This window comes from Rattus rattus, chromosome 9, assembly GCF_011064425.1.
Source record: "Rattus rattus isolate New Zealand chromosome 9, Rrattus_CSIRO_v1, whole genome shotgun sequence".
Lineage (NCBI taxonomy): Eukaryota > Metazoa > Chordata > Mammalia > Rodentia > Muridae > Rattus > Rattus rattus.
Window position 1 is genome coordinate 6,770,335 of NC_046162.1, and position 21,339 is coordinate 6,791,673.

General features: G+C 47.6%; 2 protein-coding genes across 2 annotated transcripts in view; one reads left to right on the top strand and one right to left on the bottom strand.

The window, feature by feature from the left end:
• Positions 1-21,339, bottom strand: part of Kcnip1 (potassium voltage-gated channel interacting protein 1) — a 368,390-nt gene that overhangs the window by 330,698 nt on the left and 16,353 nt on the right. The window lies entirely within an intron of this gene.
• Positions 7,072-14,767, top strand: Kcnmb1 (potassium calcium-activated channel subfamily M regulatory beta subunit 1). The gene is made up of 4 exons (XM_032914294.1): positions 7,072-7,364; positions 8,689-8,846; positions 10,281-10,452; positions 14,119-14,767. The coding sequence occupies exons 2-4, from the start codon at positions 8,713-8,715 to the stop codon at positions 14,386-14,388; spliced, it is 576 nt and encodes a 191-aa protein (XP_032770185.1). The 5' UTR covers positions 7,072-7,364; positions 8,689-8,712; the 3' UTR covers positions 14,389-14,767.

The window sequence follows — 21,339 nt, forward strand, 5'->3', positions numbered from 1 at the left end:
CGCCGAGGAAGAAGGCATCCCCTTTTCAAGAACATTCCCTTACGCTCTACCCCAGTCTGACTAGCACCCCAGTTGTTCTTCTGTCCTCTGTGTTTCCCTACACACCAGTGTTGCCCATAGTCCGTATGAATTCACAGAATTTATCAAGAGCAAGCGTATCTTATGAAGTGGTGTGATGGTGAACCAGTTCTCCAAAGGCAGGGAGGGGGAAGGAAATGGTGACACTTGGCTCTGCTTGTATATATTTTGCCGTAACGGTATACATTCTCCCTATCCCGATGGCCTATAACCTTACCAAGGCTCTTGGGGAATCCTCAAGATTCAGCCGCACAGTGGATGGCCCTGACAGATGTTGGCAGATGTGAGAGTCTCCAGCCTTTGCCACAGTAAGTGTTTAAGGAATGAGAAAGGTTCCCTGTCGATGGGAACAGGCTACAGGCAGGCAGCAGCAGAGAGATCTACTTTATTGTCTCAGCCCCAAAGTGGCATCGCTTGTGTTTTGAGTCCTACAGGCCATCATGAGATGAATTCCCTCAGCTTCCTGCCATGTTTATGCCCAGCCCCTTCTGGCTCACCTTAGGCTGGAGCAGTGCTAGGAAGGTCCCCTTAGTCTCAAACCCAGGGCAAAAGGCCAACTGAGGCAACTACTAACAAGCCAAAGTGGGCCCTGGACTATCGGTTCTTTGGCCTCAGGGCAGAGGAGGCAGGACCATCAAAAGTCCATTCTCTCTCTCTCTCTCTCTCTCTCTTTCCTCTCTCTTTCTCCTCTCTCTCCTCTCTCTCCTCTCTCCTTCCTCAAGTCCTCCCTCCCTCCTCCTCCTCCCTCCTGTGCTGTCATGATTCAACCTACCATGTTATAATGCAGACAAGGAGGTCCTCAGACCTCCCAAAGACTATAGATGGGGCTCCCTAGTCTTAGATGTCTAGCTTTCAAAACTGTAAAGTAGACATATGTTTCTTCTGTATAAGTTCCCACCCTCAGGTGCTTTGTTAGAACAGATAAATAAATAAATAAATAAATAAATAAATAAAATAAAAATAATAATGGAGTATTGGCATTTTATACCCCTATGGCTTTCTCATTTCTACCCCTGAGTGGGACTCTGAAATCTAACCTCATAAATTTATTTTACCTTGTACCAATCAATTCATGAGAAATGACATGTCTGTGTACGTGTGAACTGGGTATATATGGTGAAAAAGACCTACTGAGTTCCATCAGACGCTAAAGCTGTTCCCAGAATTTGACTGCGTTTAGAGTCGCCATAGGAACACAGCCTTATGTCAAGGAGGGCGTTTTGAGAAGCTGCACGAGGAAGACCCACCCGTAACGTATGTAGCAGCATCTGTGGCCTCGGGTCTCAGAATGAATAAAACAGAGAAGTGCTGAGCACCGGCGCTCAGTTCATCTCTCTCCAGTTCCTGACTGAGGATACGATGTGACCAGCTGCCTGGTGTTCCTGATGCCTCCCCTCCCCTCTTTAAGGGACTGCAATCTCCCAAACCGTGAGCCCAAGCAAACCCTTAAGTTGTGCCCCCAACTCCTACAGGGCTTAAACATCCACCAACACAGCTTGGACGGTGCCAATCCTGCGCTAGTCACGTAATGGAAACTGTGCAACCTTCTTAGGAAGATGTTTTGAGCACACACACAAAAACGACGATAATGTTCTGTGACATGAAACGAGGATTTTCTCCAATCAAATGACCACCACGGCTAAGGTCCAGGGATCTTGCTGTATCTCTTTAAATGTCAAAATGTGATATAGAATAAGGATGGTGACAGTCTCTGGTCTTGGTGGTTTTGCATTGTGATGGAGACAAGCTGATGGAGGATGTTTACTGGTCGATGAGACATTGCCCAAAGAAAGAAGCTGGGCAACGCATGTGCCAAGGGAGGCCAGGACACTTGAGTCCTTCATGTGACTGTGGATGCAGATGTGCCACCTTGGGGGCGGGCATCATATCTGGTCTTCTTCCTGCATTCTTCATTGTCCAGCTTTCCCACAAAGGCAGGAGATGTTGCAACAAGGAACAGGCGTTTACATACAGTCAGCCCACCTGTGCTTTAGCCAGGCTCTGGCGGTCCCAGAGAGGTGCTGCAAGCTGTTAATACTGTGTTCATAGCATGCAGGTTAAAACACCTGGTTATGAGGGAAGAAAAATGGGGCTGAGGGATGTGCTGTTAAACAATGCAAAGAAGGAGAAAGAGGGAAAGGGAGAGGAAGGGGGAGGGGGAGGGAAGGGATGGGGGAAGGGGGAAGGGAGAGGGATGGGGAAGGGAATGGGATGAGAAGGGGAGAGGGGAAGAGGGAAAGAGGGAGAGGGGAGGGGAGAGGAAGGAAGGAGTGGAGGGGGAGGAATGGGAGTGGAGGGGGAGAGAGAGAGAGAGAGAGAGAGAGAGAGAGAGAGAGAGAGAGAGAGCCCTCCTACTATGGAGTAAACACACAAGGCTGCTTTTCATGACTTTTCATGATGTTTTTAATTCTCCTGCTGACGTTTAATTTTGTTGCAGCTCTATTCTACAGACGTTCTCCCCTAGTTACTTTCCCTGCATTTGTTTCCAGTAGTTGCACTCGCCTGTGGAGAAGGAATTCCAAGACCCCTCCTGTGGATGTCTGCAGCTACAAGTGCTACACATACTGTAATGTTTTCTGATATGCACATATCTATGATAAAGCTTAAATTTGCAAATTAGCTACAGAAAAAAATTAACCAGAACTAGCAATAAAATAGAACAATTATGATGATGTGGGCAGTGAAAGTAATTAAGAAACCCTATGAATTATTTATCTCTGGAATTTTCCACGTTACGTTTTCAGACTGCTGTTGACCATGGGGAAGGGAAGCCAATACCAAAACCATGGCTAAAGGGGAGAGTGCTATGCTCTCATAAATACATCGCTCTCCTTTTCTTTTGTAGTTTTAACAATCTGATCTCCTACAGAGGAGAAAGCTGACGATATTTGCCTCAGCAGGGTGATGTGCTCAGAGCCTAGGCACAATGGCTGTTGCAATGTCTATCCTGGGGCCACCAGCTCACTCTCCCTACCACACACAGAACATGACACACACAGGGCAGAGGCTCCCGACATGGCTGATTTATGGGCCTTACTCACCAAGGGTTGGTGGAGACAAGATGCTGATGCAGAGAGGCTTACACAAGTAAGCAGTTGCCAAATCGGAAAGGGGATTTGGGGGAATGAGAGGGGCCGTAGACCAGCTGCACACAGACGGATGCTCTTGGCAATGGCTCCCACGGGAGTCCTGAGTGACAGAAGGGTCTGTGGAGTCAGTGGGCACAGATTCAGATCCAAGATCCGTTACATCCCATTCTGGGCATGGTCCGGGGAAACTCACTTGGCTTTCTGTGCTGACAGAAAACACAGGCCTTGCGGGGTTTGTTGGTAGGAAGGAGTTTATGCACTTTACAAGACTTTCCTTGGATACTTGAAGCCACAGAGACCACCAAACCCCAAGTAGAATCAGTTCCTCTGTACATGCACACCTATGACAAAATTAAATTTATCACTTAGGCACAGTAAGAGGTAATTACTAGTAATTAAAACAATACACCACAATAGAAGTTATTTAAAACTTTCGAATTGCTTATTTCTGGAATATTCTATTAATATATAGTGACCATGGTTAAACATGGAGTGGTGGTTTGAATAAATAGTGAATGGCACTATTAGGGGGTGTGGCCTTGTTGGAGTACAGTGCTCTTGTTGGAGTAGGTGTGGCCTTATTGGAGGTAGTGACTTTTGAGTCTCATATGCTCAAGCTATGCCCAGCGTGGCTTACAGTCACTTCTGCTGCCTGTGGAGCAAGATGTCGGGCTGTCTAATTTCTCTTTCAGCACCATGTCTGCCTGCACTCCACCACGACAATAACGGACTAAGGCTCTGAAACTGAGAGCCAGCCCCGCCCCGATTCAATATTCTTTTTTTGTAATAGTTGCAGTGGTCATGGTTTCTCTTCACAGCAATAGAAACGCCAACTAAACCACGTGGGTAACTAAGGCAACAGAAAGCAGATCCTTGGCTAAGGGAGGTCGGTAATCCATAGAAATCTGTGTTGCGATTTGGATCTTGACTGTCTCTCGCGGTTAGAACGATTGATCACCAGCAGGTGGCGCTACTGGAAGGTTGTAGAATTGTTAGGAAGCAAGGCCTCGCGGGAGGAAGTGGGTCGCCAGGGGTGTGATTTTGAAGGGTGTTTCTTCTCTGTGTTCACGGACCCTTTCTCTGTATCCTGTTCCTCACGAAGCGAGCAGCGCCCTCTAACACACACTCCTGTCTGTACGGTGCTCTGCTTTTACCAAGGTAACACAGCCGGTCTAGTAGAGCTGAAGCCGCTGAACACAGAGCCACTCAAAGCTGACTAATAACCCGTGGCCTGGCACAAGGAAGATGCTCAGTAAATATAAATACTTTCTCTTGGCTGCCCTTCTGTTCTAATTTCGCAGTAGAGTGAGTCGATGGGAGGGTAGCCCTCATGTCTCTAAACTCCGTATTGCTACTCAACAATCATCTCCGGTTTTTGATTCCTACCACCAGTAGCAACAGGGACCACCCAATTAAATCACTTACCATACTCTTGCTCCGGTTATGATAGCTATTTAAGAAATCACCCTGTGGTGGTTTGAATATGCTTGGCCCAGTGAGTGGCCCTTTAGGAGGTGTGGCCTTGTTAGAGTAGGTGTGGCCTTGTTGGGGGAAGTGTGTCACTTGGGGGTCTGCTTTGAGGCCCTCCTCCTAGCCATAAGGGAGTCAGTCTTCCCCTAGTGGCCTTCAGATCAAGATGTAGAACTCTTAGCTCCTCCTGTACCATGCCTGCCTAGATGATGCCATGCTCCCGACTTGATGATAATGGACTGAACCCTTGAATCTGTAAGGCAGCCCCAATTAAATGTCGTCCTTACCAGAGTTGCTTTGGTCATGGTGTCTGTTCACAGCAATGGAAAGCCTAACTAAGACACACCCCAAAGCATGCCCTGAGACAAAACACTCATTCACTCTGCTCTTGGATTTGTGGGTTTGGAGTTCAGGGAGCCTGAGAGTTAGTTTGTCTCTGCTCTGTGGTTCAAGGCCTCAGCTAGGAGACTTGAATCCTGTTCATTTCAGGACTGGGACACTCTCTGAGGATGGTCACTCCCATATCTGGAAAAGAGATGCTAACCTCCTACAACCTGAAATTTGATTGCGTAACTTTTCCCATTGAGTGGATTTCCCAATGGCCCTTTGCTAACATTCATAAAGCACCATCTATCGCCCAGGCCTCTCCCAAGGAAGAAGGTGTTTCTAAGTTATTTTGTAGGTTCCAGGAGGAAGCTTCCGGTCCTTGAAGGAACCACGTGCCATCATTGGTACTACCATTGGAAAATTCCTTCTCCTAAGAACTTATCTGAGATTCACATTCCCCTTTCCTTGTCAATGTTCCTGACCCCTAGGCTTTACGAGATCCTTGTCTGTGGGGCTGGGTGGGTTAGAATCCTTGCTCCACCTACATAGGACTCAGTTCAAATCTCCAATACTCATGTAAAAAGCTGGCCAAAGCACTGTGAGCAGCAGGGACACAGGATTGCTGGGGACTGCTAGTCATCCACTTGGCTCTAGGTCCAAAGATTCCCCCCACCCTTTTATCATGGGTTTCTCTGAGCCCTGGCTGTGCTGGAACTCTCTATAGAGGCTGGCCTTGAACTCATTGAGATCTACCTGCCTCTGCCTCCTGAGTGCTGGTATTAAAGGCGTGTGCCACTGCTGCTCGGCCTAAAGGTCCTTCATAAGGTGGACTATGATGGAACAGAACACCGGATGTCTCCCTTTAGTTTCCATGAATGTGCACGTGTATGACTATATCAACGACACATACATATACCCAATCTCATACACATATTACACATACCATACCTATCCAAACATACATTTACCACACACATGCACAACTCATTCAGACACCACACACATGCAGGCACATACACACTAATAAATCTCCATTAGCCACGAGGCCCATTAAACAGGTGGTTGACTCTCTCGTTGGAGTCAGTGAGTGAAGGGGGTTGGGATGATGCTCCGCAGCAGAGTACCAAGGAGCCTTGAATGACAGTTTTCCTTCTGGGACTTATCAGGCCCTCGGGTGGCAGGCTTAGGTGAGAGGTGCAAACACTCAATGGGGAGGAATATCTAAGTTGCACCCATTGCCCTCAGCCTGGGGATACCAGAGGAGACCTCTAGAACTTCAGGTGGCTGGGGACATATCAGTGGTATGATTTGAGGGTCAGAAGAGTCCCTTGGTGGCCAGGGATGTCTGGGATTTATCATTGGGAGGAGGCAATTTCTAATCTGGCTCTGCCCCTCAAGTAGAGAAACTCTTGATCAGCCATCAAGTCCACCAGCCTCAGCTCCATGCAAATGCCTAGCAGGGCACTGAGGTGTGACCATGGTCGGGGCAGGGTTCTTGTTCTTGCTTTTTCCAACTCTACTCTTACTGATCTCTTTATCCACAAGAACATGGAGTGCAGAAGCCAGTTTGTCCCCCTCCCCCCCATACCAATGTTCAGTTGTCTCATTGGTTGCAACAACTTTCTGCCTATGAAACAGAGTCAGTCTGTGGGAGGTCCCTAGCATGACACAGTCCCTGGCCCTGGACAGTTGTCTGGAAGCAGCTGTGGGACCCACTGTTTCCAGCCTCATCTCCAGTGGTCTTGAAAAGGTAGAATTTCCTCCTTTCTCTGGACTCCACCATCTCTAACTTCACAATCCTGAGCAAAGTTTTCAAAATGCTAATGATAGAAGGGAGAAAACAGAGGTTCAGAGAGGTGCTCTGATTTGTTCCGAGTCACACAGGACGTCAGGGACAAAGGTGGGAGGCTTTGACTGCACTGGTGTGGACAAACCAGGGGCTAGTGACAAGTCCAACCCCTCTACCTCCCTCCCCTGCACCGCACAAGGAAGACTGTTTCTTCAAACTGGCTTCTCTGCCAGTCTGAGGGACGGAGTGCAGAAGAAACATTTCCGAATATTTATCAGGATGGTCTTGTGGGGTGGGTAATGGGTTTGGCTGTTTGACATCTGTTTCCCGGGAGACTCTGGAAAATGCAGGGGCAGAGTCCCCAACAGCAGCTGAGGGCTGCAAGAGACGAGGTACCTGCTTGTGGAGTTTTTTGTCCCGGAGCAAGCTGTGTGCTCAGACTTGACCATGTTTGGGCATGGAGGCTCGACCCAGATGGAACTGAAGACTGCTTCCCTAGAGACCAACTGGAGACCAAACTTCCTGCTAGAGCTCCAAGGCCTGACTTGGGGTGGGGGCGGGGGTGGGGGCCAGTGGAGAGAAACCATCTGCCAGCGGAGACCCAGGGAACTGTGAGTGCTACATCCCTGAGAGTTTGGGAAAGGCTTCTGGGAAGCCGGGGCTGAGGGGAGATGGTGGGAGACAGCAGCCTGTGACAGCATGGATAGGGTGGTGAAAATCCCTACCTCTCCTGCTGCCCATTAGAGTTCTGGCACTGGAGGGCCCGCCTGGCCTGTTGACCTTAGTCTAGACCTCTCTTCTGTGGCCAGCCAGGAGGTCAGGACCTGTCTTATCACTTGTCATCAGGATAGGAGTTGACAAACAGGCCTGGCAGAGTGTACCAATCTTCTTCAGTTCCTCAGTTAATGATAGCTACAGTTTATGGAGGACTTCCGCTGCAGCAAGTAGGTAATGCCAGCCGTGTTGGTGGGTCCGCCTCAGGACTCTGAGGTGGGTGCTATCTTTTGTGTTTTAACAGTCACTAAGTTGCGAAGCAGCAAAGCCAGGACTTGATCTGATGACCTCTCTTCTCTACACTCCCCCAAAACCCTTACACACTCTATCGCCAGTCCTTCTGAGGAAGAGGTTGACAACCCAACAGTTAAGCCATATAAGACTCTTCCTTAACCCTTTGCAACTTTCCTAAATCCAGCCCAGGCCTAAGGTGACTTTTCTACACAGAGCTCCATCCAAGGGGTCCTGTGGTATTTAACATCTCGCAACGGGGATAGTCTCCCTGTAGTTTAATTGAAATCTCTTCTGGTATCATGGAAACCCATTTCTTCCTGTCTTAGGCCGCAGTGGGTATCAAAGCTTCCCATCCTCCTTCTTGTTGGAGGTTCTCACTAGGTCTACTGAATCCCAGATCCCCACCTAAGTCTTACACTTAAACTGAATCTCATGATGAGCGCAGGAGTTGATGTTTCCTTTAGAACTGACTCCAGGTGGCTGGTGAGCCATCCAGACCTTCCAGGCAGGTGAGAGGACAATGAGTCATAGGAGCTGGACCTCTCTGGAATAAATGACTTCCTTCCCTTCCCTCCTGAGCTCCCATGAACCAGCCACAATCACACTCTTGCTGTCATTCATCTTGAAAATGCCCAGGAGTCTAGGAGGACTCTGGAAGAAGCAGGCACCACAAGGAAATCCCCACAAGTATGCTGAGCTTCTCTGGGAGATAACTGGTGATAATGGATCCTGGGTATTTAAAAGCTAACCATAGGCTGTTACCAGAGGCCAGAGCAGGCCCCCGTAAGGAAGTTGCAAAGCTCCATGTATTATTATACTTGAATAAGAGCAATGTTGTTATTGGGTTGTATCCCCTCGTGCCTGCCCTCCATTCTGTGGACCTCTCACATGGGCTCCTCTCCTGTCTCTTTGCTTTTGTGCTGCTAGAAATGACTGTTGCCTCCAGTGGCCATGGGGAAGAAGCTGGTGATGGCCCAGAAGCGCGGAGAGACGCGAGCCCTCTGCCTGGGGGTGGCGATGGTCGTGTGTGCCGCCATCACTTACTACATCCTGGGTACCACTGTGCTGCCCCTCTACCAGAAAAGGTACAGATCTCTCCACTGCCTGGATTGACCTATCCAACCGTTGACCCCTCGTGGTGGTCTGGGCAGACCAGGCATTCCTCATCCTCAGGCTCAGGGGTTCCAGTGCTGGGGGAACGGAGCAGTAAAAGATTCACCAGTTAGGACTGGTAATGACAGGTGCAGCATGCCGATGTCATAAGAAACAGACTGCCGGTGTTGGTGTGATCCTTGGGGTAAGGAGGGGATTCACAATGGCAGATTCTGAGATGGGAGCATGTCTCTTTTTGTCTGGGTTTTCCCAATAAGTAGGGAAACATCCGTTCCCTCAAAGTTTAGGCAGGGATCTCAGAGAGTGCTGTGTTCCCTCATGCCTCATGCTCTGTGACATGTCATCCCTCCAGCTTCTAAAGAAGAACTCCTGATTGCTATTGTCTCTGGAACAGACACACAGTGCTCTCCCAGCTCACCCTTTGCTGAGTCTCATGCCCTCCCTATGGGCATATTCTGGCTCCTGACAGCCCTCTCTTGTCTGACAGTGGGTCTCCCCCAGGATATAGGAAGCTGAGTCACATTCCATTTGCTTGGGAGTTGATGAGTCTCTTGGCCTCTCCTGGGCCTGGTCTGCATTGTGCTTTACACTGCTGCAGTTCTGCCAGGCCAGAGTCTTACCCAAGTGAGGCACTGTTGAACAGCCGTGTGCCTCCCAGCTCTATCCTGATACCCTCCAATCCTGACTGTGTCAAGCCCCTCATATAGGTCCTCTTTTGTAGGGGAAAGGCATAGACTCTGAAGTTACTCAGCTCTTGCCTCAGGTGCTATGTCCCACCCCCCAAAAAATACCTATCCCATGTGAGGGTCTCATCTCTACCTGTGCCTTGGAGATGAGATAGATAAAAAGGTCTCAGGCTTGGATGCTCCTCACAATCTCATCATGAGTATTTAAAACAACATCAGTGCCTGGGCCCAAGCACCTGAGAAATTCTGCCTCACTTTCTCTAGAGTGGGACTCAGCTAGCTATAGGGATCTTAAAGGAGGGGAGGAGGAGGAGGAGGAGGAGGAGGAGGAGGAAGGAGGAGGGAGGAGGAGGAGGAGGAGGAGGAGGAGGAGGAGAAAAGAGGAGAAGAAGAAGAAGAAGAAGAAGAAGAAGGAAGAAGAAGAAGAAGAAGACGACGACGACGACGACGACGACGAAGAAGAAGAAGACGACTGTCAGGTGAAGGGTGGCTAGCAAGGTCAGAGAACCATTATGTAGAAAATGTCCAAGAGCCAACCCAGATTGTGATTTATCCCAGAGTCCAGGTCTCTAGGACTATGGACTCAGTAGAACATGCTCATAGCAAAACAAAGGTCTCAGCCATGGGTCTCTCCAAAGGCTCTCAGGGAACCAGGGATTCAAAGTGGGTGTGTGTCACCCTTGTCTCTAAGGGATGTTTATGTGTGTGTTGTCTCCCCAGTGTGTGGACCCAGGAATCCACCTGTCACTTGATTGAAACCAACATCAAGGACCAGGAAGAGCTGGAGGGCAGGAAGGTGCCCCAGTACCCATGCCTTTGGGTCAATGTATCAGCTGTGGGCAGATGGGCCATGCTGTATCACACAGAAGACACTCGGGATCAAAACCAACAGGTGACAGATGGGGGCTGGGTATATTAGCCTGACAGGTCTGTGAGCTTATCTACAGCCGACCATGTCTCTGAAGCCAAGATATAGTGACTCACCTCAACTGATTCTTATGGCTGGCTTGAGGCGGAGTCAAGCTCTGATCGTCCATGTTGGAACCAACAGACCTGGATGGTTTGCATTGCCCCTAATTGGCTGTGCACTGGGCACTGAGGTCCTGTGAGTCTCTATTTCCATCCTAGGAAATGGATGCTAATGCCATACCCAGAAGTGCTATGACCAGAGCACCGGTTTTGCTAAGTCTAGAAGGTTCTCATACATAGCCAGAGTTGAGATGCTCCAGTTGAGATGCTAGGTTGGCAAAGGGTGGGCGCTCAGAGCAGAGAAGCAATCTTTATTGGTTACTTCTTTCATTAATGGAGCCCATCAAGGGAGCTGAGTGAATGTGTGGGCCACCTGGGAGCCAGAACTACAGCAACCTCCGTAACAAGCATTTCAGAGACCTCCCCTCATCTGCACCTCCCTTGCTGTTAGTTACCTTCTTAGCCCTCCCTATTGCTTCCTTCCCTCCTTCCCATTCATTCATTCCCTCCATTCATCCAACAACCACTGAGCCTTCCCAGGTCAGGCCCATGGGTCTCAAGAGGAGAGAGTTTATATAGGAACACTAACAGTAGGGAGGGAGGGCTGGTGCTACAGAGTGATAGGTCTCCAGGGCGTTGTCAGTGTGGCCCGGAGCAGAGAAGTGTTGGGCTGGGCTTTTCAAATAGGCAATCCTGTAGCCACAGAAACAAGAGATGAGGGATGCATAGCATCCCAGTGTGTGGTGGGACCTAGCATAGGCGTGGGGAGAAGGCTAAGCAAAGGCAGTGGCTAGAAGACTGATCCCAGAAATGCCGTCTGATGGAGTGACCAGAAGAGGCTGTAGGTCTAAAGTCTGCTGCCTGAGGACCCCTTCTGTATAGCTGTGGAATTAATTACAGCATATACTTCGGGGCTTTTCAACTCTAGCCATGCATGAGAGCCATCTAGACCTAATAAAACCAGAATTCTACGTCAGCCAACCGAGGCAGAATCCCTGGAGATGGATCTGTTGGTGGAGCTCCCTAGATGAGTCTAAGGTTGGACGCTATTGCTAGGAGCCACTGGAGGCCTAGGGCCACCATTCAAGTGACGTTGGGAAGACAGAGCCAGCAGCCATGTAGAGTCATTTACCGGATGGAAGTTAGGCTGCCGCAGTCCCCAGGATGGGTGTGGACCTGTCATGGGGATGATATAATAGTCAAAATTGAGAAATGGCAAGTGCCTGGTGTGTGTGTTTGGAGATGGTCTCTGTGGGCTCTCCGATGCTCGGGTCACGGAAGGAAGGGGTGGCGGTATATAGCAGTCACATTTGTGGTCATTGTTAGCATGACTCTATGTCGGAAAAGAGCCTCAAGGCCCACAAGGCTTAGCTCCTACCAGTGATTCTTGCTTGCTCTTGGGCATCCAGCAACCATAATGTTTCCCAGGAGTGAGAAAAACATTTTTACAGATAACATGGTTTTGGTGCTATTCTCCTGGCATAGCTCATTCTGAGGCTGCCAGTCCAGAGCTGCCAGAAGTAGCCCGAGCCCTGCTTGAGTTGTGAACAGCATGCATTCTTTTTTCTCTAGTAAGGGGGGTTGTTAAACCACACACCCACAGACCACAGACAGAGTTAAGAGCAGACTGCCTTGCTGGGACAGTCAAGCACATTTCATTCTCTGGCCCAGCATCGGGGTCTGTGGCTGGCTGGGTTGGTAGCACACCCTCTGGACATGCCAGGCTCTTACTCCTTCTCCATGGCCTGCTCGTCTCTCCCTCCATCAACTTAAGTCTAGGGAAGGGGCTCTGAAGCCCTCTTTGCAGCCTATGCTGGCACAAGTGAAGCCTTAGACTAGAGACAGGGTCTTCATCATTTCTGCTCACACAGATAGCTCAGGGCTGGTTGGACCAGCTGAGGTTCACAATGTCAGGCCAGGCAGAAGGGGTAAAATGTCTCAGTCCTTGGCTTGGCCCCAGAGAATGAACTTATGGCTAAGACCTTGACAAAGAGATCAACAGTATAGAATCTGGAGGATGCCCAAGCACACAAAAGTCCCTTGGGGTGGGTGCAGATCCCCACATCAGAGCTCATGCTTTCAATGGGAAAGCAGCAGTCATTCCTGGTTCATAGATAAGAGAGCATTGTATTATTATTGTTAATGTTATTATTTATCATCATTATTATTTGTTCCATTTTGAACTTATAAGATCTTGCTAAGTGCTTTATGTAAGTTTCCTAATTTAATCCCCAGGTAGGCACCACCACAGATGACTTCACAAGGTTTAGGAGGGTACGCTAGTTGACAAGGTCACGCAGCTTGGAAGCTGTGGTTGAACCTGGGCCTACCTGGCTCCACAAAGAAATCTTGCACAACGGGCAAGGTTACCTGGTGACAGTCCTGCTGATAAACAGCCTGCAGTGCTCAACGCCTCTGAAAGCCACATTCCCCGGGAGCATCGGCTGTCCCTGGCTTGCAGGAGGGACTTGACCTGCTTGCAACTCCCCTATTTCCCAGATATTAGCACCATGAGGAAGCGTCTCCACATTGCTGGACTGGGAAGCTTAGATGGTAACTGAGTCCCAGGGAGAGACAATAGCTCAACGCTTGCCCATGGGCTTCAGGTTTACACATTTGACCTTGACCATGACTAGAGCATGGTCCTTGAACATCGCCATTTCACCTGTGTCCAAACCCCCTAGGGTAGGAACTTATGTTGATGAGCATCCTCCTGGTATCCCACTGAGGTCTACAAAGAGGTCCACCCTTGAGGTTCACAAGTGACATCCAGTCCTTCTGGTACAGAAAGATAAAAGGCAGGTCTCCACTCCAGGCTGTCTTTCCAGAGCTTTACAGCTGGGTCTCATCAACTCCGCAGGCCAGCAGGTTCCTAATAGCAACTACCAGTGCCAGAGTTTAAATGTGCATTGCGCTCTGCCTGCCTGGAGCTCTTTTTTTGCACTTTCTCTCTTTCCTTTGGATTCTGTCACAGAGCCCCGTGCCAACATATTTTCTTTGGTTCACACAGGATTAGACTTCAAAGAATCTTCCATTTGAATTTTAGCCAGTATTTTGAAATCCTGAGAGTCTGAATTAAAATCAGGTTTTCTGGCTTCTCTGGATGTATTGGTGCACGGTGTGGTGTCTGTTATCCAGAGCAAGAGGTGACAGTTCTGACACCGAGGCAGATGCCAGCTGGTCCCTGTCATTAGCCTGCCTTGCTTCATTTCTCGATGTTACCTGCATGAGCTTGCATATAGAACGTCCCTTGTCCCTGGACTTGTATTACTCAGGATTCTCTCTAGCCCATCACAGTAATGATATCGTTAAACCATCTCAGTAATGAAACCATGAAAGCTCAGAGAGGGTGAGCAATTTGCCTAAGATTTCACAGCAAATAAAATCAGATGCAGGCCTCCAGTCGAGCCCTGCATCCAGGTGTGCCGCATCATGTTGAGTGGCACCAAGACCGCCATCCGTATACCGGTGCCAACCATACTTTAAAGCGGTTGACTCCCAAGCCTGAATCTTTTTCTTATATCCCCCACCCTGGGCCTCTTAGAAATGTATATTTAAAAGCCTAAGCACTCCTGCTTCTCCTCCACAGTGCTCCTATATCCCCAGGAACCTGGACAACTACCAGACAGCCTTGGTTGATGTGAAGAAGGTCAGAGCCAATTTCTACAAACACCATAATTTCTATTGCTTTTCTGCACCTCAAGTCAATGAGACCAGTGTTGTGTACCAGCGCCTCTATGGGCCCCAAATCCTCCTCTTCTCCTTCTTCTGGCCAACCTTCCTGCTGACTGGTGGCCTTCTTATCATTGCCATGGTAAAGCTCAACAGGTCCCTCTCCATCTTGGCAGCTCAGAAGTAGACCAATCTCTTCTGCACAGCAGCATGGAGTCACCAGGAACTGCAGGGGTCCCGGGCAGGCATCACTCTCTTCCTCTTGTCTTCCATTTAATTTGTTCAACCTCTTTGGACAGTCATTTCTTGCTCAAGAATGTTTAACAGCTCTCTCCGGTTGACTTCGAAGGGCAAAGGACCTGCCAGTCACAGCTCTCGATCCCCGGCTTCAGTTGGCTCACATCTGTTACCTGCTATGTCACTGTCTACTCCCAAGACGATGAATATCGTCACCTCTGTCCCTATGTGCTCTCTCTTAGTTCCTCAGATACCCACGTTTGACATCCAGGATGCTGTCCTTGGCCAAATTCAGCTTCTTTGAATTGTCATAAAAGCCAAAGCTCTCATTTACTGGTCAACTGAGTATCACTATTTGTTAAGGACATCAACACACACACACACACACACACACACACACACACACACATTAAAATTTATTCTAAAATTAAAAAATAATGCTGTCCTTCAGTATCCACCGGCACCAGTTCTGTGACTTGCTCAGATGGCAAAAACCCCTTCTATACAGTGGTGCAGTCTCTGTGTGGCAGCCCTATCTGTCTTCCTGTGTGCTGCATAGTATCTCCAGATGACCAGTAAACACCCATTACAGTGTCAATGCCGGAAGTGACTTCATTCTAGGGAGTAATGATGAGGAAGGGTCCATCCAAGCTCACAGCAGATGCAATTATTACCCAAACACTCTCAATCTGCACTTGATTGAATCCAATGGGGCAGAACCTGCCGATACATATTTGAGCATATACGCACAGTAACAAAAGTCTGTGAGGAAATAAATGCAAGTGCTTCAAATTCTAATCATGAGATGGTGGTTAGTTTTAATTTTCTTCCTTAACCCCGCTCCTTGTTTCTGTTATTTTCATTCTTCAGTAATAGGAAGATTATACAATGTTTTGTTTGGTTTTAATGGGAAAAGTAATGCACAGCTGTTATTTTTGGAAAGTATTGAAAGGGGCTACCCTCAAGGAGATGAGGATGGGCTGCAAGAGGCTCTTTCTCCCGTCAGAGACAAGCTGGGAAGACAGGGTTGTTGGGCTCCCTGGATGGAAGAAAGGCGCTTACTTAGACGAGGTTTGCAGATTCCTGTTCTAGATGCTTCCAACGTGCCCCCTGTGGACACAGGCGTTGGGCACTTAACACAGTTCATGTTCATGGCATTCGGATATAATTGGAATTAGAATTGTGCCCCCCAAGATGGCACCATTGGCTTTACAGCAACAGGAAGAGAGAGAGAGAGAGAGAGAGAGAGAGAGAGAGAGAGAGAGAGAGAGAGAGAGAGACCTGAGGTAACATGTTGTGCAGCCTTGCCTTTCAGTGCTCTCTCCACATGCAGATGAACAGCATCATTACGTCACCACATTGGATTTGACACTCCTACCCAGAGATCCCTGATACCGTCTGTGGCCTTCCGGTTTCTTATCTATGGCCCCTCCTTTCAAGGACAAGTATCTCATCACTCCCCAAAGCATCCCCCTCCAAGGTCAGGAACTCCATATTCTGATATTGCGGTATAGTTTGCAAGACACTACTACTGAGTAGCAGGGCTCTCCCTGTATTATTTCTTACAACTACATATGAATCTATAATTATCTCCCAAACTCGAATTCTATTTAAAAATAGAAAGCAAAGGTTCCAATAAGGAGTCTGACTTTAAAGGGTTACTCTCTGCAGGTTTCCAAGTACCTGCATTTGGGACTGAAAGACACAGAAACTCAGAATATCCAAACAGCCGGAGAAGATGACACATCCTTCTAGAAGAATTAGTGTGCAGGGATGCCCAGCTCCCTTGCCCCATGCATTAGTCATGACGACCTTCATTTTCTTTGGGAGAAATGTTGCCCTCCTGTCAACAAGGACTGGCCTACTTCCATCAAAAGCCACACCCATCTGTTCTCACAGAACTGCACAGGCAGCCTGAGTGTGAAACCATGAGCATTTGAGCATGATGGGGTTAGATGTGGGGAAAGATGCTCTTGGCACCAGTGGCTGCCTAGGACCGGAGAGGCCTCACCTGCCCTGAACAGGTCACTGCTAATGAGAATTGGATGCTTTCTGTATTCTTGCACTGGTTCTCATGGCCATGACTCAGGTCTGCAAAGGAATACCTGACCTCAGGTGTCCTTTCTCTTAAATCAGACACCACATGAGGATCAGAGGTTATAGGATCCCCGAGCTTCTGATCCAAAGTAGAAAGGGTCCTTGGGAGACATCCTAGTAGTGCCCGCTCTTCAGTCAAGGCTGTGACTCAGAGAAAGTGGGTCTCTTCCACGTGTGAATGTTACAAGGGAGAAGCTTGTTCTGCTCTCTCTAAGGCTGAAGCCCGGAAGGGGCAGGGATATGAGTCAGATACATGGCTGCCTTCAAGGAGCTGTCTGTCTTCTTGCTCTGCCCCCGACCCCATCACTACCACTGGGGTCTCTTCCTTGTGGTAAAGAACTCAATTTGTGGGCATCTGAAATCCTGTAATATAGAAACCTTAATTTTTGTGATTTACTGAAATGATTCCAGGTTCCTCACTAAATTAGTGGTTCTCAACCTGTGGGTCACAACTCCTCCGGGCATTGAGCAACCCTTTTCACAGGGGTCACCTAAGACTATCGGAAAGCACAGATATTTACATTACAATTCATAACAGTAGTAAAATTACAGTTATGAGGTGGCAACAAAAGTAATTTTATGGTTGGGGGGTCACCACAACATGAAGAACTTTACTAAGGGGTCACAGCCCTAACCTACATGCTTCACCCCAAGATTCTCCTGCTGTCAACCACCTTGGATCAGTCGATTGCAAAGTGCATTGCTGACCATGACAGGTGGTTGGTAAGAATGAGCGATGCCCTCTCTTTCCTCTTGTATTTGGAGGAATTTGAATTCTATGAAATATTTGAGAAGATGCCACTTGAGCAAGAGCAACTGTCGTGTTCCCCACCCGTCAGGGTCTTTTCACAAGCAGACGAAGGAGAACCAGCCACTCCAGGCTACAAGCATGGAGAACTTCCCTAGAGTGTAGGGTAGCTGTTTTTAAACTGCCCTTGGGTAAGGATACTGCGGTAGAAATCATATTTGTTCTCCTAAAAACATGTTGGCAGAAATTCCGGATCAAGGCAGTGTGATATACATATCATAGCTGATCAAATATGGAACATTGATTGGACTCCAGCTGCTTGGTTACCTAGACATTAAATATATTTTCAAAAAGCATTCGACAGAAGCAGGAAAGATACCTCAGTGGTTAAGGGTGTGTGTGGGGCTCTTGGAGACAGCCTGAGTTTGATTCCTAGCTCACATCTGCCTGTAACTCCAGCTCCAAGGGAGTTCCATGGGCACCTGCACTACTCATTTACACACATTCACGCATACACACAGACACACAGACACACAGACACAGACACACACACACACACACTTAAATAAAATATAAAACAATGAGCTTTCTCTTGGTTAATTTTTGGAAGATAAAATTATTTTTCATAAAATGCTTTGTAATGTGATAGATTTATTACTTTAAAATAAAATAAAGCCATTGAAATGAAATGTTTTCAAGTTCCTAGTTTTAATTTGTAAAATGGCAATACTTGGATCCTCAAAATTAAAAAAAAAAAAGTGTAATGGGTCCTGAGCCTAGATAGCTTTAGAAGGTTGGGTCGGTGCATCTAGAGATAAGGATCCTGGGTCTCCCCATCCTGCCCATGGAAATCTAAAGTCATCCTCTATAGCAGAGGTTCTCAACCTGAGGTTTGCAATCCCTTGGGGGGCAGGGGTCAAATGACCCTTTCACAGAGGTTACTAAAGATCATCAGAAAACACAGTTACTTACATTATGATTCATAACAGCAGCAAAATTACAGTTATGAAGTAACAATGCAAATAATTTTGTGGTTGGGGATCACCACAACATAAGGAACTGTATTAAAGGGTCGAGGCATTATAGAGTCCCTCGGAGACACTGAGGCATGAAGGGAAGGTTTTAGTTCTCTGGATTGCCCATGTCCCAGAAGGATTGTTGGATGGATTATCTCCTTATCTACAAGCCCCTTTTTCCTGGATTATTTTCACGTCAGATAAATGCGAAACTCAGGGTCTTCTTGGGTACCCAACTCTCTTTCCCTCCTTACTGATATAAAGTATATCATCATGAGACAGCGCCCCTAAAGAGTAGTTGAGAGATGGGGAAGGGAGCTACATCAGAGTCTCGAACTCCAGACTGAATGTGGATTAAGTGTATAGTATATCCCTAGGTTTGTTTTATCTTTGGAGCTGCAGTCAAAGGTGGATTACAGGGACTTTGATTCTCCCATGATTCCATCATTCCACACAATTCCCCACTCCCAGCACACACGGAATAAGAGCAGAAGATCACTAAACATATGCATCATCAAAGTAAGTCTTCGCCTAGGCGCGGTGAGGGGCGATCGATCTGGGAGTGTGCCAGCAACGTGTGGAGTCCCTCGCTAACTCTGGGTAACATCAAAACTGCATTACATCGTAGGAAGCCCAAGTCATGCCAGAACTCGTTGGTGTCAGAGGAGAAATAGCTTTCCTATCTTGCGTCAGAAGCATTGCCAGGGAGAAAAACCCTCGTACTCCACATTTCTCTTCAGCGACAGTCTACATCAACACTTTTGATGAATAACTCACTGGACCAAGCTGTAGCCCTTCCATTACGGGATATATTTAGCTAACCATTCCCCGAGCGACAATCTGTCATCCCTAATAGTGATAAGAACTAACATTTGTGGAGCACCTGTGTGCCGGGATGTCGGCCAAGCCTTTCCATGTATGGCTCATTTAACACTAATAGCATTCGAGGTTAATATTGGCATCTGCATTTATAGATGGGATAACTGAGGCACAGGGAAGGGGTTTAACTTGCCCCAGACGTTAGCAAGTAGGCGAGTTGAGAAAAACAAGAACAAAAATACCCTAGACGGTATAGCTTTAATATGGCTTTCCCCACTGATAAACTGTTCTCCTCCTTCCATTTCTTCTCCTTACCAAGTATGGAAAGGCCAGGTGCTAACAGCCTGTTACATGTCTGCCTCTATAGCACCCCACAGAGCCCAGGCTCTCACAGCTTCTCTATGTATTCTTCTAAAGAGCCAATAACTGAGACTATATCCCTAATATGAATACTTGAAATGTAGGCACTGCTGAAAGACAACTGGGCTGTCTACAATCTGCTAGGAGCCACAATTTCTGGTCCATAACCCATTTGGCCACTAGAAACCGAGGCACATTGTAATCTTCCAAATCTTTGCATTGCTAGCTACGATTACAAACCAGCATAGAAGGAGGGCAGGTTTAGTGGGACTTTCTTAGTGATCCCACCCTTCCCACAATGTTCCTTTCCTTTTCTCTAGTCAGTGTTCACCTACCACAGAGTTCATAATCCACTCTAGAATTGTCCCAGTGGTTGACGGCACAATCATTTTTATTTATCTTTACCATTAACAACTATTTGGCCGTGAGACATCATCTTGGCATCCAACTAAATTTTCTGTGAATATGTTGGCTGTGGTCCTTCGGTCTCTTGCATTTTTTCCAATCCTTGAAAGTGAACTCTCTGTGTCACCAGGAAGAACACTAGTGGAACAGCCAGGATCCTTGATGAAGCTCCTGGCTCCAGCCGAGCTTTGCGGCCATATTGTACCACTACATGCTGCACTCAGACCTCACTTCTTAGTGGAGGTTGGGAATGCATTCAAACAGAATTGGGTCGTGGGTGCCCTATTCTCAGACCATCGCACCAAGAAGGGGCAGGCAGCGTTCATTTTCCCTCTCTCGGGGCATCCTTTCAAGGTCTTGTTCTCACTCTTACATTTCTGGAGCTAAGTGACCACACTCTAACATTATTGTAGGGCCCTCAACTATAAGTTTGCATTTGACTTTGGTGATAGGGCTTAAAGGAAAGGAAATTTAGAAAAATCAAGAGTGCAAATTGACTTGTCGTTGACCTTAGGCAGTTAATTTAACTTCCCCGAGGCTCACTTTCCTCAACTGGGAAATGAGAGAAAGTTCATTTGTTTTATGGGGTGATTAGGATGATCGAGTGCAAATGCTCGGCCAGAGCGCCATGGAAGATGCTCTGCAAATGTTTGTTCTGTTCTAGCATGCCAGCCTCCACACTCCAACCATGCAGATTATTTTCTGCTGGGAGCTCTGGGGACTCTCCATCGTCCCCCCACTTCTCACTAGCAACCATCTTTCTTGAGAGTATGACTGAGGACTGCCATGCCCATCTTTCTTTGCCTGCTCATTTAAAAATGACAGACACATATCAATGAACTGTCTATGCTTGGACATTCTTGACTATCCCCAGATAAGATGAGATCTTGCAGTCTTGCTCTTGGGACCCATGCTTCTGCCATCATAACATCTCAAGGATCAAAGGACTTTTGCTTTGAGCGTCCACTTCGTGGCGGAATCGTTACCCATAATAATGATGGGTCTGGACAAAATAATCTTCCCAGTGTGAGGCAGCCAAATCCCTTGTCCCAGAAATCAGGCTTAATTGGAAATTAAATTGCATTTCCATGCCACCTGCGGGATGCCTATATCCACAGCTAATTTATCAATGTGATGCCTTATCTGGAGGGAGCCCATGGGAATGGAACGGCTGCCTCAGCAAAATTGCAAGCTTTCACCCAATGAAAGAACTTCCTTTGCTATTTAGGCTAAACTCTTTGAGTTTCTCATTTGGAGTTTTATTTGCCCATTAGCCACTTTTTTTCTGCCAGGTTCTGTGACAGGACCTAGAAATATGGGTAACAATTGAACCTGGCTCCGTGTTCTAGTGTTCATGGTCCAGTGACAGGAGATTCATGCAGGCAAAACATCCCAAAGCTCTATTGATTCAGCATTTAGTCATCTGGTGCTGAGCAGCCCAGGGAGATAGAAAAGT